We start from the raw sequence: 18,373 nt of genomic DNA on the forward strand, positions 1-18,373 counted from the left end.
CAGTTCCTGTCATCAGAATATAGCACTATGATATATTCAATAAACGTGTGGCACCTGCATATGTAGAATCAGTGCATCTACCACTGCTTATTCTTACTTACCATGACTTTCATATGTATCACATTCCTGTTTTAAAAGGGGTGAGATGTAGTTTTAATTCTCTCTAAATGAGTATCCACCTGTTATTTGGTTGTAGGGTGAATTGTCACTCATATGTAAACTGAGACAAGGTTTACTGCGTTTCACATACACACACCCACATAACGTATGCAGCAGTCATGTACATTTAAGATCACCTCACTAGTCATCATATACCTTACTTGTATAACAATGAAACTGAGGGAGAGGAAGTAAATGGTGATTAACATTGCTGTTAAACATTAATTTTTCCTTTGTGATTGTTATATTACCAGTTATGATTATTTTTAACTGATTGTGGATGGACTCTGTCAGTTGGACGGATCTGATATTGGAGAAAGAATATTGATTATGATTCCAAGTTTACTATGTAGTTACATGAAATGTGGCAAGCTTTCACTAAGGTGTATGAATGAGTCTGTTGTACACAAAATATCAAATAAGTTAGAAAAGTTGTTTATTCTTAAGATATATCTGTGAATTGATGCTTTAACAAGTTGAAGTGCAATATGATGTTAATGTGAAGAATAAAAATACTTAACCTCTAAAACATCTAAAATGCTCATCTATAGTTTTTTACCCGGTATCCAGGTATATTCTGTCTAGTATTTACTCTCTTCTACCATAAATGTTCCCTAAATCAGCAATGCTGGGTAAAAGGAATACTTTATACCTTTGAAGTCAAATATATAATAACATTTTAAAGGTTGTGATTTGCACACTTTGACCTTTACATGTATATAGAATTGTTTTGTGCAGTGTAGCTGTATAATTAATCATAAAAGAGAGATTGAATAATTTTGTATATTATTCAATTTATTAATGAAACCTGTACAGAATTTCTCTCACATAACAAAAGTATTTATTCCAAGTTTACAAACCACACACATATATAAATAATTTGCAAGTTGCATGCATTTTAATTATCAGATATTCTGAGTCAAAATTTAGTAGTTTTGAACTTCATGATTTTTATTAAACACATGTAACATTTACAGTAATGTTGGGTTATATTTGTCATACCACATGTTTTAGTAATGATTGTGGACTCTTTATGTACCATAGAAATATTTTAAATGTTGTGTTCTAGCTCTTCTGTTGTATCCTAGGTCATTTACGCATATTTAAATAATGTGTATTTTAAGAATAAAAAAAACTGTACTGAAAAGTGTAAGTTACCTTACTGATATCTAGTTATTTCAGTGTCTGTGGTCAACAAAATAGTGTGGAGGGGGAATTGCAAGAATTTCTTCTTAGATAAATTTCCAATATTTGAGTATTTTGCCTGTATTAGATTATTTGCCATGTTTTACTTTGATTTATTTTTTTTACATAAATACTTTAAAGAAAAAAAAACATTCAGTTATAACTAATCAATCAAAAAATGTAGCTATATAATAAAATTAAATGAATTACTTTGTAAATTAGATACCATGTTGAGCATGGTAGGTACTAATGTGAATGTTAATTTGAAGGAATGACCATTTAATGTATATTTTATTAACATGTATTTTAATAGTCAAATTAGTTTTATAAATTCAGTGAGTAGTGTATGAACTGTAGCTTTTAAAAGAACAACCTGGATGAGTTGTGTGGGATAAACTAATAAGTGTACATTTATTAACAATGGAATAGTATGTTCAAGAAGTTATAATTTCAAATCCAAAGACATAATTTTAAGTTGTTATCCTCAACCATCTTGAATTATTAGTATCAAAACAGAAAGTGTATTTTGATGTTGTATATTTCAGAAACATGGAAGTGAGGTGCAGGGAAAAATATATTTTAAAAAAATTGTGCTAAAGTAATGAACAGGTATTAGAAATCTATAAAACTTGTACGTTTTCAAACATAACTATGTTTCATGTGAAACAGACAATTTGACAAAGCTGACAGTTAAGTACATAGAAAACTGAATGTATTAAGAAATATTTACTAATCCATAACAAAATAAAGAAATAATTTCATATTTCCTTTTTTAGACTTTGTAGACGAAATAGCAGCAGAACTTGTAGGGGCTGGACTAGTGGAAGGAAAAGACCTTGTAATTGGTAATTGTTTTTCCTACTTTCAGAGTAATGTGTAACCTATGGAGATTTTTATATATTTGCTTACATAGTTTTATGATAAAAATTATGGTGATTATATAAGAAGCAAGTTTGAAAACATGATGCTAACTGCCAAGGGAAATGTTTCTTTGCTGTAGTTTAGTCAGTGATGCAACTTTTCATCAATTTTTAAGTTCTATAAAACTTTACATGAAATTTATGTACAAAATTTGTTTTCCTCCATTTTATAAGTGTGATGTTTGAGGTAGTTGATATTACACTCATTGTGTTTTTTCCCATTATTATTTTTGGTTTTTGTACAATATCCTATGGATTTTTAACCATTTTATAATTTCTTTTGTAAATGATACAATAAATTAATCATGTCATTTAAAACTTTTTGAATATTCCAATATAAGTATAGGTATGTTCTGAATGAATTTTGCTTATAATATTATTTAACCAATATATCTAGTATTAAGTACGATTAATTTATCTTGATTTACAAGTTTTCTTCTGCAGCCATAATATATAAAATCAACAAATTGTCCTCTTATTTTTATCCATGGTGGGCACAGCACAAAGAACCCATTATGTAGCTTTATGACAAACAAATTATTTTATTTTTATTTTTTAAAATTATTTTATAGTCAATTTATTTTGTAAATAATTTCTATTTAAATTTTTCTAAAATTATAACAAAAATTGTTTTCAACTGTGGTATGGAAGTTCCCACCATAATGGTCTAGACCAGTTATAATAAAAGTATCATTAAAAGCAACCCATTTTTAATGTGTAATTCAATTTTTTTAGATTTAATTTTTTTTAAATTTAGATTAATGCTAAAACGTGTATGTGTTAATATAAAGGGTAGTAAAAATGTTTATTCTCACAGTTCTGTTATCTAGTCCAGTGTAAATTTCTGAACAGGGGTATCTAAAAATGCATTTGGTATTGATTTACTTATGATCTCAAGGTTTGTATCTAATAATGAACTGACTTAAAGCATTGTGAGAAAACTACCTGCATTACTTGTATTATTATGTACTAGCTTAGGCACTTAATAACACATTTAATTTTTAGTACTCCAAGTGAAAGATTTCTGTAAAATTTTAGCTGCTTATGATTCAATTTGTTTACTTTATAAACATTAAAATCTGGTTTTGTTGTAACAGAATATACCTCAGTTGCTTATTAATAATATATTTAGAAAATACTTTATGGCTGGAAGTGTCAATAAAGTGAAATCTACATGCACTTTGCTCTAAACAATTTATTTTGGAATTGGAAAGTGCAGAAAAATATTATGAAATTCTAGCTTCAATATTTCAAATATTTGGTTCTTATGAATAAGTGCACTGTTTATATACTCATCTGAAATTCTAGTTTCAGATAAAACAGAAATGATAACAATAGTTTTGATATTTCAAAGGAATGTGTATGCTATATATCTATCTATCTGAAATTTACTGTGAAAAAATATTTAAACATTATATTTTTTACCATAGTTGCAGCTAATTTGCAGAAACTGGTAGACAATCCTTCTTTGGAATCATTAACATTTTTGTTGGTAAGTGATTTTCACAGTAAAACTTAGTTTTTGATTAGTATTCTGTTACTCTAAATCAAAAACATATATCACCATGTTTTACCTTTACTTTTTTATGCAGTGTTTCTACACACTAATTGATAAAGGCCAATGGCAAAAAAACAAACACAGGTTCAAATCTTGATCTTACGAATTAGAAAACTAAGAAAAAATAAATCTGTGTTGGAATGTGTGATTCTTGCAATGCAATTCAAGCTTGCACAGTTTTCAATAATAATTATATATCTGAAACATCAAGTGCAAATTTTACTCCTTGTTTTTCTATGTTTTAATTATGGTGTAATTTTGAAAGACAGATTTTATCAGTGAAAATAAATAATTATATTTTGAAATTTAAGGGTTTGTAAGCAGTAGTTGTTGAGTAACTGTAATTACCTAAATACAGGGACATTGTTTTATAATTACCTTTTTTTTCAGAATCCAAGTAATGAAGATGAAAGCTATGAAGTACCAGATGAGAAATCACTTGTTGGTTATGGGCAACTTTTTTTAGAAGTTTATCAAAATGAACAGCTCTGTGATCACTGAATGTATCTTAGATTATGAATAAGGAATGCATTTCTATTTTTCAGACTTTTGAGTAAAAATCAACAAACTAAGAACAGTTATAGTCATATCCTCCATGAACAAAAGTTATAGAAAGTAAAGTGTATGGGATATCCAGATTACTATTGCATTTAATTGATATTTTCTTACAATTCTGTTTGAATTTTTAGAGTGCTAATGTACAGTTCCTGAAATTCCTGATGCCATTGTGCTGGGTTTAATAAAATGAATAATTGATTTATGAAAACAACAGCTGGAACTGATGAAAAAAGTGGTACGTTTTTATTTCAGAAATAAGACTCATTTTCTAACCAGTGTCTTTACATTACTTCAAAAGTGTGTTGTTAATATTCTTGATATTCAGTTCCAAATGACTACATACAATGTGATGACATGCAACATGTTTAACATGATTATCTTCCCTGGTTAAAGTATTTTCTGCAGAGTTTCTACTGGATATGGTGATATTAATATGATTTCATGATTATTTTGCACAGTGACATTGTCATGATCTTTTTCAAATAAAACAGGTGATAACATAAGAAATCACTGATGTATTGTTTATGGCATGTGGGTGCAGCATATGTTTTTCATTATGTTGTTGATTGAAAGTGCTAAGTCTTCACTGATAACTTTTCCCTGTAATAATAATTCTGTTAATTGATTTATTTTGTGACTGTTCATTTACATATGACCTTACTGGATATTATTTTGTGTAGTATTATTTCAGTTATTTCACTTATAAATATATTATGATCTTCATCTTGTGTAAAGTAACAGTGTATGTATTCAGAATTAAATCTTGCTCAGTATGAGTTTTTTTATAATCTTAAATGTTAAAATATGAAATGTATTAAGTAATCAGAGGATATATAAGCTCTGACTTTTGATACCGTTTACCTAGTGGTGAGGGTTTTTGTCTCTTAAGTTGTAAAAATGTTTGATTTATTTAATTGTAGATAAGTTATATGTAATACAATGCATACATTTTATTCTTGTAATTATAGATCTTATGTAGTTTTTTACTAGTTATTAATAGTTTACTGCTCGTTTCAGATTTCAGTTTCAAATGTATTTTTCTTGTAGTTTTAGGATCCATCAAACCGTCATTATTAATTTATGTTAAATGATTGTCACACTCACAGATTTATAACTGTTTGCTGCATTCTTAAACTAATCTTTATTTTGTACTGTTATAAAGTAATAGATCAACATCAGATAGTAGGCCTAACACAGACAGTTATGCAAATGTGACAATTTATTTATCTAACACAAAGAATTAATTCACCCACAGAACCTCTTCAAAAAATAAAACTTTTCATAACTAATTTTATTTTGCTCAAACATAATTTTACTAATGAAAACATTTAACCGTTGAATTCTAAAATTTATATTAGGCCTAATTTTTAAGACACAGTAAAAGCACTTTTTTTTTTGATACTCTTACAGTTAGTGTGAAATATGATAGTAGTTGTGTTTGCTTTCAAACGACTGAATTATTTAAAACACACAATACTTATTGACGTTTTGATTTATATGTTTGTAACTGTAAAAATCATATTTTAATATTAAAACTGATCATATATCTAATAATTTTAAATATCTGATAGGCTTTATTTTTCAAGATAAGGAACTATCCTTCGTTTAAAGTTTGTTATTAAACCAGCTAATTCCTAACTTCGTCTCTTAACTTAAGAAATTATTGTTTCAATTGTAGAGGTGATCATTATAGAATTAATTATTGGAGTTCTAATAAATATCTTGTTGATTGAGAGAAAAGTGATGCAAAAAATCGGCTATTGCACTCTAGAATAAATATAATAAAAAGGAAATTAAACTCGGCAATGTTACTGTATGTTTTTGAAATAGCTTTACAAAGATTGACCAGTAATATAGTGGTCTACAAGGTAAAAATGGTTTTCAATTCTTTGTTCAACTATCTTTTTGACAATTTCTGTTTGTCTGTTTCTTTATTATTCCTTTGGATATCTTATTTGAGATTTTCTGGAATTGTGGCCATTTGGTTATTGCATATCAAACATAAAATATCTTTTGTTTACGTTTGTCATTACCAAAGCCTGTATAAATTCATTTTAAAATTAACATATATTTCACGTTAACACTAATTGATGCTTTACAAAATACTGAGAAACATTTCATTTCAATGAAATTTTAACAAAATAAATAAACAGAAGGAAACAGTTGTTTTAATAGTGTTCGCTTTCACGTCCATTTCATTATTTATGATAATTTCATTGTATAGAAAAACTAATTTGCAGCTACATTAACAGCGATATCTTATACGCTTTATTTATAAAACCTAAAGGCCAAGATTATTTTTTAAGGCAACGTGTGGTTAGCTCGAAGGTTTGCTTATCCAAGGATCTGTGGCTCGTGTCCCGTTTCTACTGAACTTTGAGGCAATAACTGCGTTATGACAGTGGAGATAAAATCTCGCTATTTGATTAGAGTATCCCAGGAGCGGCAGGTGGTGTTGACTAGCTGCTTTCCTTCTAGTCTATCAGTCTAAAAGTAGGGAAGACTATCGCAGATAAGACTTACGTAACTTTGCGCAAATATATGGAACAAATAAACACTTGTTTCCAGGATAAATCAGAGTTGAATATTAGTGATTAACAATGTACATAATAGTATTCCAGTTTATGCTACTAAAAGGTCCAAAATAATCGGTGATATTTGTTTACTAAAGCGCGTTTTAGCTAATACGCGATAATGTGTTGAAAGAAACATACGAAACTTTTTACTTTTCCAGAATTGAGTATAAGAGTTGTAGGTCACTGATGTCCTGAACAGTGTGTTTATGCGATACCTGGTTTGATGTTTTGGGCATCAAAAGAGAAAAATCGCAATATCGAACTTATCTGCTTGATTTTACTTACTTATATAAAAGCAGCTTTTAATTGAATTTTGCCCACTCATTTGAAACTCGTTATTTTAATTCTTATAAAATATTATTATGGTCTGGATAACTGAAAAAAAGTTACTTCAGGGGTGTTCTGAAATCAGTATTTTTTGTATATTTCGTCTCAATTTTATTATATTTTGTTATAGTGTTTTTAAAACTTAAGGCGTTTTTGATAATTTTACTGAAACAAAGTTATTGATTTAATCATTGTAATTTCTTATATAACATTTTTTTTTCAATGGATTAGGAAGATTCCACCAAATAAAAACAATATTTGTATAAAACTGTTGTTGAGCTCAATTTTGATAATTAGAAACAAATATTTGCAACGAATTTTTGTTACTATGACACTAATTTAAAGCAGTACTTAATTAAAAATAAGATGTTTTAAAACGTTCAGTACGTTCAAATTGAGAGAATATCTTATTTTTTAGAACAGAAATATATCGCCAAAATTACCCAACATATATTTAGGAGATAATCAGTTCCAAACAACTAACACAGTTCTTAAACAAACTTAACTTATAATAATATTCATCAAATTAAACAAGTCCCATGACATGGTTTACGAAAAAACATTGCAAATTGCAGAAAAAAAAACAAAACAAAAAACGTTTATTGACATTTTCGCGAGTTTCATAAAATCAAAGGCTTTGGTTCTCTTTCTTTCCTGTACAATCGTTACATCGAAGAACATAATTAGTTCATGACAAACCAACAAAGTTTTCGCTCTCACATTACTTGGAACTTATCCAATGACAAAGATTCGTTTCGTGATAATGAATATTTCTGTTGTAAACAACAGTCTACGTACCACAATACATTTGGCACTTGCCTTTTTACTGAAGCAAAATTTTTTCAACTATCTTTAAAAGTAATCTTTCCCTTCCATACTCTCAATGTTTGAGAATTAAATGCACATACAATGAAAATAAGAAACAAAAAAGTTTTTATTTAAAAAGGAGTTATCCAAAGCAAACAGTAGAACAATGAAGTAGATGATAGACACATCTCAATAAATGGGCCAGGTGGGTTAAGGCGCTCGACTCGTAATCTGACGGTCGAGGATTAAAATTCTCGTCGCACCAAACATGCTCACCCTCTCAACCGTGGGGGTATTATAATGTAACGATCAATCCCACTATTCGTTGGCAAAAGAGTAGCCCAACAGTTGGCGGTGGGTGGTGATGACTAGCTGCTTTTCTTCCAGACTTACACTGCTAAATTGGGGACGGCTAGCGCAGATAGCCCTCGTGTAGCTTTGCGCGAAATTCAGAAAACAAAACGAACACTTCAATAAAATATTTCTTGCAACATTCCACTCCAAGATTCGAAAAATTATTCTCAAATCACCGGTATCGTTAAAAACTAAACTTTCACATGCTTTTAACCTATTCTTTTGGTCGACTGTGCTTTTAGGAAATTTTTTGTAACTTCCTTTTGTGGCATGGTCAGGTGGTTACCGCGTTCGACTCGTAATCTGAGGGTCGCGGGTTCGAATTCCCATCGCATCAAACATGTTCGTCCTTTCAGCCATGGGAGCGTTATAGTGTTACACTCAATCCCACTATTCGTTGGTAAAATTCTCGTTGCACCAAACATGCTCACTCTTTCAACCGTGGGGGTATTATAATGTGACGGTCAATCCCACTATTTGTTGGTAAAAGAGTAGTCCAAGAGTCGGCGGTAGGTGGTGATGACTAGCTGCCTCCTCTATAGTTTTACACTGCTAAGTTAGGGACGACTAACGCAAATAGCCCTCATGTGCTTTTGCCTCATGGGTTTATCTGCTGAGTCCACCGAGAGGAATCGAACCCCTGATTTTAGCGTTGTGAATCCGTAGTCGTGTTTAAGATCCATAAAGTTGTAGTTTGTCTGATGAATATGAAAATACCTAAACATTAGTTAAGACTATCTGTTTGTTTACACTTAATTTTGATACGTATTGAACCAAGAAAATATGCATGTATATTTAAAGACAGAGAGTAAAAATTAAACCCATATTCATATTAAAATTATTATAACTTAAGAACTATAAATATTAGAATAAATGCTAAACGCCGAAAGCTGTTGGCGCATCAGAAACTAAGAGGCATAAAACTTGCGATAAAATCACGTAAGCCTAACAAGAACTGTATAAAGAACATAAACTGTAGTTTATGTGATTTTTCATCACAAATTTTGAGCATAAAACTACTTGTTCGACCAACTTTCGCAATTAGCATATTGAGAATCACTAACTTTATTTAGAAAACTTTGAGCATGGTAAAGGACATTTAAAAATTATCTCAGAAAGTTTTTCAGTATGCTTTTCGCTCTTTTCAAACACGATATAAATTATTTAACGAACATTTTGCAAACGTCACCTGACGAGGGATAGTGTTTACTGATACTTGAAATGTTCTTAAGACTGACACGCATTTAATTCAATAAACAGCCTCGAATTATTGAACAGAAAAGAAAGAAGCAAAATACAGCTAGTTTCCCAGAAAATGGAATTAGATATGCAGCATAATTTGAATTCCAAACACTCCGTATCATGTTTAAATCTTCCTAATTAAAACCAAGGTTCTCAATATACTTTTAACATATATATGTTAAAGTTCGACTTTAACTCGAACTGATGAATATGAGAATTCATATTCTCTTATGCCAATTGTAGTAACTCATCACTTCAATCACTATATTACTGATAAAAAATAAACATTAATAAAATGTGGTATGATTGTGGGGAAAAATTTGCCCTTAACTTTTCCTGGAGTGTTTCCGATTTCTGTCTTGGTCAGGTGGTTAAGGTGTTCGACTCGCAGACTGCTAGTTGGAAGATCGAAATCTGGCACCAATATCCTTATTCTTTCAGCCGTGAAGCTTTATAATGTGATAGTCAATCTCATTATTAGTTGGTAAAAAGTGTTTTAAGAATTCGTGATAGATGCTGCTGGATAATTACTGTCTCGATGGTAAGCAGTTAAAAATTATGTGGTAGCTTCTATCAGAAGAGCTGATAACATTCTACAGAAATAATGGCAATTATTAATAGTCTTAGTTATTGAGTGTCGTACTATCCGTTTCTGCACTATAGCTAAGGTGAAAATAAAGAATATAGGAAAATCATTTTGTGTTGTTTTCACAATGCAAGTTCCTAAGGTTGGAACAAAGGTGCAAAGGGCTTATAGTTGACTGATAGTTGGATCATTTCATTTATTTATTTAGACTAAAGGAGTGAAGAACATTCAGCTTGTATCTACATATTGTTACTACTTAGGTCCTACCATTGTTCCACATTTCAACCTTGATGGTCGAGAATTTTTTAACTATCAACCTCTCTTATATTGTTCAAAATAGGTTTAAAAAAGCATGACAGTGAGTTAAGTTTCAATTCTTGGCCAATACAATCATGTAATCTTAATTGAATTTAAAATCTTTGGAATAAACGTGAAAGATGTATTTGTTACTACAGAAATATTACAAAACCTGTGAATTAATTGCATACTGTTCTAAATGGGTTGGCCCGGTGTGGCCAGGTGGGTTAAGGCGTGCGACTCATAATCTTAAGGTCGCGGATTCGCATCCCCGTCTCACCAAACATGTTCGCCTTTTGAGGCGTGGGGGCGTTATAATGTGACGGTCAATCCCATCATTCGTTGGTAAAAGAGTAGCCCAAGAGTTGGCGGTAGATGGTGATGACTAGCTACCTTCCCTCTAGTCTTACGCTGCAAAATTAGGGACGGCAGTGCAGATAGCCCTCAAGTAGCTTTGCGCGAATTTCAACATACAAACAAACAAACAAACGTCTAAATAGGTTGCAATAGGATATGTTACGTCATTTTATGAAATTTGTAACATGCTAAGTCCATACTATCATTGTGGGAATATTCAGTTGTAATAAAGTGGCAAGTCAGTACGTATATATTGGCGAGGGGATTCTTGTGCATCAATATAATAATATTGTGTTACTATTGAAAAAAACTTTCTTTGTCTCATGTTTACTCTCTATTTCATTAAAGTGAAGTGTGCCATTTCATTTATATTTTTAAATATATTAATTTTGTTTCCATTTTTACTCTTTTTCATCATTTAAAATAATTTATTTTAGTTTATTTGTATTTAAACTTTCTATCAACATATTTTAATTTGGGCGTTTTTGGTTTATATTGAAAATTTCCCGCCTCTTTTCTTAGAGGTTTTCTTCAAATACATATAAGCTTCCTTTCAAACTGACCTCCGCTGAGACATTAGCAAGTATTCGGATTTACAATGAGCGGTTCGATTCCTCTGGGTGGCTTTGCTATAAGAAAACGCACTCACACTCTTAAGGAATTAAGACACAGCCTTGGAATTCTACCAGTAAAGGGCCATTTATGTATTTGGTAAAATTGTAGGTCTATTAGATAGGTTGAAGTTATTTTAATAAGCTTTCACTGAGAATAATTAATTTTAGTTTTATTCGACAATTAGGACACTCTTGTTATAGATGGAATAGTCGAAGCGTAAAATTTAAAACTAAAACCTAGATTACTTGCAAATATATAATATACCACTTGTCACAATTTTGTACTTTTGACAGGTCGTTTCTAGTTAATTAAATATTTCACTGTACAACTTTTGACAACAGTATTGAATGCATCTAATTTTACAATGAATTTTAGGAGTTTTTTACTCTACCTTTTTTAAGTCAAATATTTAGTAACATATTAGGCGTTCCAGTTTTTTATATATGTTTTTTCTACTCACTAACTACAAACTGTCTAGTAAAAGTAAAGTTTACTTTACTTTTACACTTACGGAGTAAACATTCCATCCGTACGACAAAAATGGAAGATAGACTATCAAATCTCTATCCGATTTGTGGTTATGAATAGTTGTTATTATTTATATATCTCGTGATTTTATTAAGTGTTTCAACATCAGTGCCGCATTTAAACAGTAGTGTCTTAATGAATTATTCGCAAAGCTTTTTGTAGAGGTTTGGTATGTTTTGAATTTCGCGCAAAGCTATACGAGGGTTATCTACACTACCCGTCTCTGACTTAGCAGTGTAAGACTAGAGAGAAGGCAGCTAGTCATCACCACCGCCAACTATTGGGCTACTCTTTTACCAACGAATAGTGGATTGACCGCATAATATAACACCCCTATGGCTGAAAAGGCGAGCATATTTGGTGTGACGGGAATTCGAACGCACAACCCTCGGATTACGAGTCGAGTACCTTAACCACCTGGCCATGCCGGGCATTTTGTAGAGGGAGATGTTGTGCTTGGTCAGTCTCAGGAAGAAGAACTCGACATGATTTACTACTTTTTAAAACCGTAACATCAGCATGAACTAATACTGAAATAATACTTATCTGTGAGATTTTCTCCACCCATGTGTATGAAATGAATATGGAATAAGAGGAAATAGTGAAGGATGAAGTAGTTTGTTTCCAAAACATAGACTCGAGCAAAATAAAATGAACAACTCTCCTATATTGCATTACAGTGGACAGCTAAAGAGAAAACAGCATAAAAAAGGATTGGATTGTGAAGTGGTTTTACAATATAAACACAGAATGAGTTGGGAAATCATTCAGCAACACCTGTTTAAAGGAAACAGCTCAAGTTGATCAATTTATGGGTATCGTTAATTATTTCAGTCTTAGCAAAATTCATGTGTTTTATTGGTTATATATGGCGTCTTAATTTTCTTCAGAACGAGTTTTGATTCTTTCTTCCCCACCAAATCTGTTTACTGATGATTATAATAAAAAGCAAGACTCATTTTTTGTGATGATATTTTATCAAATTTTTCCCGTTTAGACTGAGAACTTGGGATCTTACTGTTAATTGATTTGGTTTGTTTTAAATTTTATGCAAAACTACCTGAGAACTGTACGTTAGCCGCCCCTAATTTAGTATCAATAAACTAGAAGGAAGACAGCTAGACATCACCATCCATCACCAACTCTTGAGCTACTCTTTTACCAATAAATAGTGGGATTGGCCGTCATATTATAACAACTCACGGCTGAAAGAGTGAGCATGTTTGGAGAAAGGAATTCGAACCCTTGATCCTCAGATTGTAGACCGAGCACTTTAAACACCAAGATCACATTAGGTATCTCACACTTAATAAATTAATCAGTTTGTTGCATTTGAAGTTTGAATAGTGTTATCGTGCTAAGAATACAACACTTTAAGAATTTAATGATTTAAAGTATATCTAAATTTAACGTAAACCCACTTATTTCGACCATGATTTGATCGAGGAATCGATATTTGTAGTTTTGACCTTCCAGTGCACATAGAAAACAAGTAATGTAATTGTCATTACATAATTCGTGCTTAAAGTCCCTCCAATAAATACTTTGTCGTACTTTTCCCTTTGCTTGAGCCTGGTTTATTAGTGGTTTTGACGCGGGTTCGAATCCTATTACCGAAGATACTCCATCTTTCAGCTTGGGAGCACTGTAACTTAACAGTCAATTCTACCTTTCAATGGTAAAGAGCAACTCAAGGGTTGGCGGGGAGTGATGCTGACTATTTACCTTACTTCTCTTCTATCACTTCTAAATTAAGAACGCAGATAGCCCTCGAGTAGTTTTGAGCGAAATTCAAGAATCAAAGAAATAAGCCTTTTGCATGTTCATCCTCTGTTCAAAAAACAATAACATAGGTTTTATAGACGCTGTAAGCTTGGGATATGCTTTATGTTCGGATCTAAGACAAAACGTATATTGTCCTTCTACAGTTGAAAGTGTGGCTATTCTTATCTGGCTGAACCTTAGATAAGACACCGAAGTTCATTATTTCAGTACCAGAAACCAGTTTAAATTATCTTAAACAATGTCTTTATAGTTTATCTATGGAGTAGTTTCATGTTTTAACTTTCTCTGGTATTCAGGTATACTGATGTTTAGTGAGTATTAAGTTTACACGCTATACAAAGTAGATTGAAGGATAAGTTAAACACATTAAATCAACACAGACAACAAAGGAAAACAAGCAAACAAAACTAAATGAATGAAGAGTAAATATTTACTAACACAGCATAACTTATTGTTTTTACTTCATCTAGATTAGCCAACTTTTATGTTCTACATGAAAACAAACTTGTGTCTACTGGAGCAGGAGAAAATACTCTATACCAGACGAAGATAAATGTCTGTAACAACTTTAGACAAGGGTACAACACTTCAGGAGGCAACGAGAAAAGCAGCGACGAGCATAAGTCTTTACAGAGATAAATTTGTTCTTTCTTTGGAATGAAAATGTGTCAGTGTTTTCGAAATTGTGTCAAATAATCTTAGGCAGGTTAACTGGAATGTTCGTTTTGCTTACCTAAAACAGTACGGACAGAGATATGTATTTGTTTGTTTGGAATTAAGCACAAAGCTGCACAATGGGCCATCTGTGATCTGTCCACAACGGGTATCAAAACCCGGTTTATAGCACTGTGAGTCCGCAGACATACCGCTGTTCCACTGGGGAGCGAGATATGTATAGTTAATTTTTGTTGTTGTTTTTTAATTTCACGCAAAGCTACACGAGGGCTATCTGCGCTAGTCATCCCTAATTTAGTAGTGTAAGTCCTGAGTTTATTTTTTTTACACACTGGTCTTGTTTTATTATCCTTTTCCAGTTGCATCCTTTGTCAATATTCTCTATGTAACAGCAGTGTTTTCGAGACTAGTTTCACATATTTTATAAACTGGTTTACCGTCTTCTCAAGAATTGTGATTCCTTATAAAATTAATTCTTGACTGCCACACAACCCAAAAGACAACATACATTGGCTGATGAATAAATGCCATTCAAACTTACCCATACTATAAGGTTAAAAAAAAGTTACTTTTACTATAAATGCCCGGCATGGCCAGGTGGGTTAAGGCATTCGACTCATAATTCGAGGATCGCGGGTTCGAATCCTCGTTGTACCAAACATGCTCGCCCTTTCAGTCGTGGGGGCGTTATAATGTGACGGTTAATTCTACTATTCGTTGGTAAAAGACTAGCCCATGAGTTGGCGGTGGATGGTGATAACTAGCTGCCTTCTCTCTAGTCTTACATTGCTAAATTAGACACGGCTAGCGCAGATAGCCCTCGAGTAGCTTTGCGCGAAATAAAAAAAACAACAAAAATTAACTATACATATCTCGCTCCCCAGTGGAACAGCGGTATGTCTGCGGACTCACAGCGCTATAAACCGGGTTTTGATACCCGTTGTGGGCAGATCAAAGATAGCACATTGTGTAGCTTTGTGCTTGAGAAGACGTAAACCAGTTTCATAAGCTATGTGAAAATGGTCTCGAAAACACTTCTGTTGCACAGAGAATATTGACAAAGGACGTAACTAGAAAAGGATTGTAAAACAAAACCCGTATGTAGAAAAGGTAAACTCAGGACAAATAAACGACACATTGTGGCTTTGGAAAAATAAACATGAGTTATATTTAGAGCAAAACGTTTTGCAATAAGTATTAACTCTCATTGTCTATCCTAAGTTACTCTTTCTATGATTATGTAAACTAGTTACATTTTTGTGTCAGACAAGTCTTTAAAACTCAATCCTTCTTCTAGAAATATTAATTCAGTAAAAATTATTACGTTTAAGAATTAATGTTGAGTTTGGACCTTATTTTTGAGCTTTCAATGCTTTAGTGTACACCGACGTTTAGCAAAATAGTTCAAAATTAGAGACAAATAACAAAACTTCATGTTTTACATCATGCTCTATTAATGCTCTGCTAATGTTAATACTTTCTTTTTTTTTCACAGGTCCGAAATCAGTACCCCGATGTCTCATAGTTAGTTCTAAGGAGATTTAAAAGGCTACAAATATTTAGCCTGTAGGACCTTATCAGCCCCAGTTCACATGAATGTAGCCTTCAGTTTTATTCACCATTACCTGACTGAGAAAGTGATGGTTCACTCAAGTGTCTCCTCTGTTCTAGATGAAGTTCTGGAGGTGTGAGGCAGAACTAGTGAACAAGATCGAGAAACTTTTTAAGTATAAAAATTAAGAAAAAAAAGTAAGGAAAATGAGACTAAAAAGGTCTGCTATATAATGGGGAGAGCTTCAAAGAGGACCTTAATGATTCTCCGATATTCCTCAAAATAATGCATTCCTCTTGATGAAAAGCGAAAAGGGACGTCCAAGCAAAATGGGAACAGTTGACTCCATTTTGGTTAGAATGAAAAAAGGGAAGAAGAAACGAGAGAAAGAAGTGCAGCAATAGCACATCAAAGAGAAACAATGTAAGAAAGAAGAAGGCAGAGACAATAATGATAAGACTGACACCTCCACTGTTCATGGACCTTCAGCATGTGAGCTATTCATATCTAAGTCATCAATGACTTCAAAATTTCCCCGAGCAATAATTTTCATTCCAGGATTAGCAACAAACTGAACCATGCCAAAGTGAGTGATCACAAAGCCCAGTCTTCTTTTGACTTCAACCACAAATACTTTGGGCAATGACATTTCAGGTTTGAGTTTAAATCGTACATCGATGCAGAAACACCGAATAAAACTTTGAAAGGAAATTGCGTAGAAAATCAAAAAATAATTCAATCCAATGCACCCCTTAACTATTCACCGGATGGAAATTGCTTCCAGAAATGACTGGAAATAATATTGTGAATCGACTCCCGATTCTTGTGTTTGGAGTAGGAAAATAACAACTTCTGGGAGCCCGAAAGTGGTGAAGGTTAATGCATTAGAGAAGAAAAAATAATCCTGGAAAACTGAAGAGAAGGTTTGAGCCATGTTCTTTAATTCTACTGCCTCAAACACTAGGAATACAACTAAGTTCTGTGTCCTTCTTGACAAGAAGTTGGAGAAAACTTGTTTCAGTTCCGCAAACATCATATTTTTGAGTTGATGCTGGATGCAGTCTTGTCAACTTATATAGGAAAATCCGCTGAGCCAGACTTCTTGATCTCAAAGCATTTCAAGAGAAGTGGGAATTTCTGAACAAAAAAGTTCCAGACTGTAGTAGATGATCATACTACAGTTTTTGCTGTCTTTAAGGTATATGACTAAATTTTCGAGTTAATTTAAGAGATACTTCGGAATGAACAGTTCAAAGATGATTATATGAATCTCTTTGAATGAGTAACAACGTTTCTTGTAGAGAATATGCTTCAAAAAGCCTGGGTGGTGGCTCCAAGAGCAATGCATCGCTCTCCATCTACACTCATCTACATCCAGCAAAAACCATCTACACTCTCAAAATATTCATATTCCAAGGTCAGTTTAAACTCACTGTCAGAGTGAAAGTGATGATGCGAAGAATTTGCATATCTATCTCTACAATTTAAATCAAAGTATGACACCGAATCCCAATCCTATTGTTTACTTTAAGAAAGGACCTCTGCAGCTTATTCAGGCTTTTCAAGCTTATAAGACCACAAATCCACAGGTGGCCAAAATGGCAATAAAGAATTTTATTTGCCAACTATGGTTTTTATCTGAGAAAATCGTTGCTCTCTCTTTCTTGAACAACATTGTGTCCACCATATGGTCCAAGCCCTTGAGAATCACGGGAAAAAGTGTAATGATAAAAGAGAAGAAACCGAAATAAAGGTCAAAGTCCTAAATAACTGTATAAGAGCCAACAGTCTCCAGTATTTCGAAATCAAGTGAATTAGATCAGACTTCTTCCTATCTAAAACACACACACACACAAACAACAAACAAAAACACACAAGAAGACAGGCAATGGGAGCATGATAAATAAACATTCAAGTAGCTCTGGGTCGCTAATGGCCCCTCAGAATGTGATTTGGCCATCATAAAGGAATATATATATAGTCGGCTTCGCACTATAGACGTTGATTAAAATAGTATCTTCTTTTGGTAGGTAAAGAGCACAAGAAAAGATTCTCTGATTCAAAGAAGATCACCATCATGAAAGCTGCAGAAGCAAATGTTCTTTGATTCTGTAATGAGGGAGCATACCAACAGCTTCAAGCAATTAGTTAATTTATAGTTCTATAGTAAAATGGTTTGTAATAATGTTGTTTTCTCTTTCCTTTCTTTTGGGTGTTTCAGAAATATTTACATCAAGTATGCAGTTTTGTGTTTCTTTGGGCATGACAGGGAAGGAACTTCAAGGCCATTTA

At 32.4% G+C, this 18,373-nt stretch overlaps 1 protein-coding gene across 3 annotated transcripts in view; it reads left to right on the top strand.

Moving 5' to 3' along the window:
- The window catches only part of LOC143252727 (serine/threonine-protein kinase OSR1-like), a 70,824-nt gene extending 65,428 nt beyond the window's left edge, over positions 1-5,396 (top strand). For all 3 annotated transcript variants that reach the window (XM_076505304.1, XM_076505305.1, XM_076505306.1), the window contains 3 exons: positions 2,121-2,189; positions 3,695-3,756; positions 4,213-5,396. In XM_076505304.1, coding sequence (XP_076361419.1) covers positions 2,121-2,189; positions 3,695-3,756; positions 4,213-4,323 — 242 coding nt within the window. In that variant the 3' untranslated portion in view covers positions 4,324-5,396. The remainder of the gene's footprint in view (positions 1-2,120; positions 2,190-3,694; positions 3,757-4,212) is intronic.
- Positions 5,397-18,373: the final 12,977 nt, after the last annotated feature.

This window comes from Tachypleus tridentatus, chromosome 6 (assembly GCF_004210375.1).
Source record: "Tachypleus tridentatus isolate NWPU-2018 chromosome 6, ASM421037v1, whole genome shotgun sequence".
Lineage (NCBI taxonomy): Eukaryota > Metazoa > Arthropoda > Merostomata > Xiphosura > Limulidae > Tachypleus > Tachypleus tridentatus.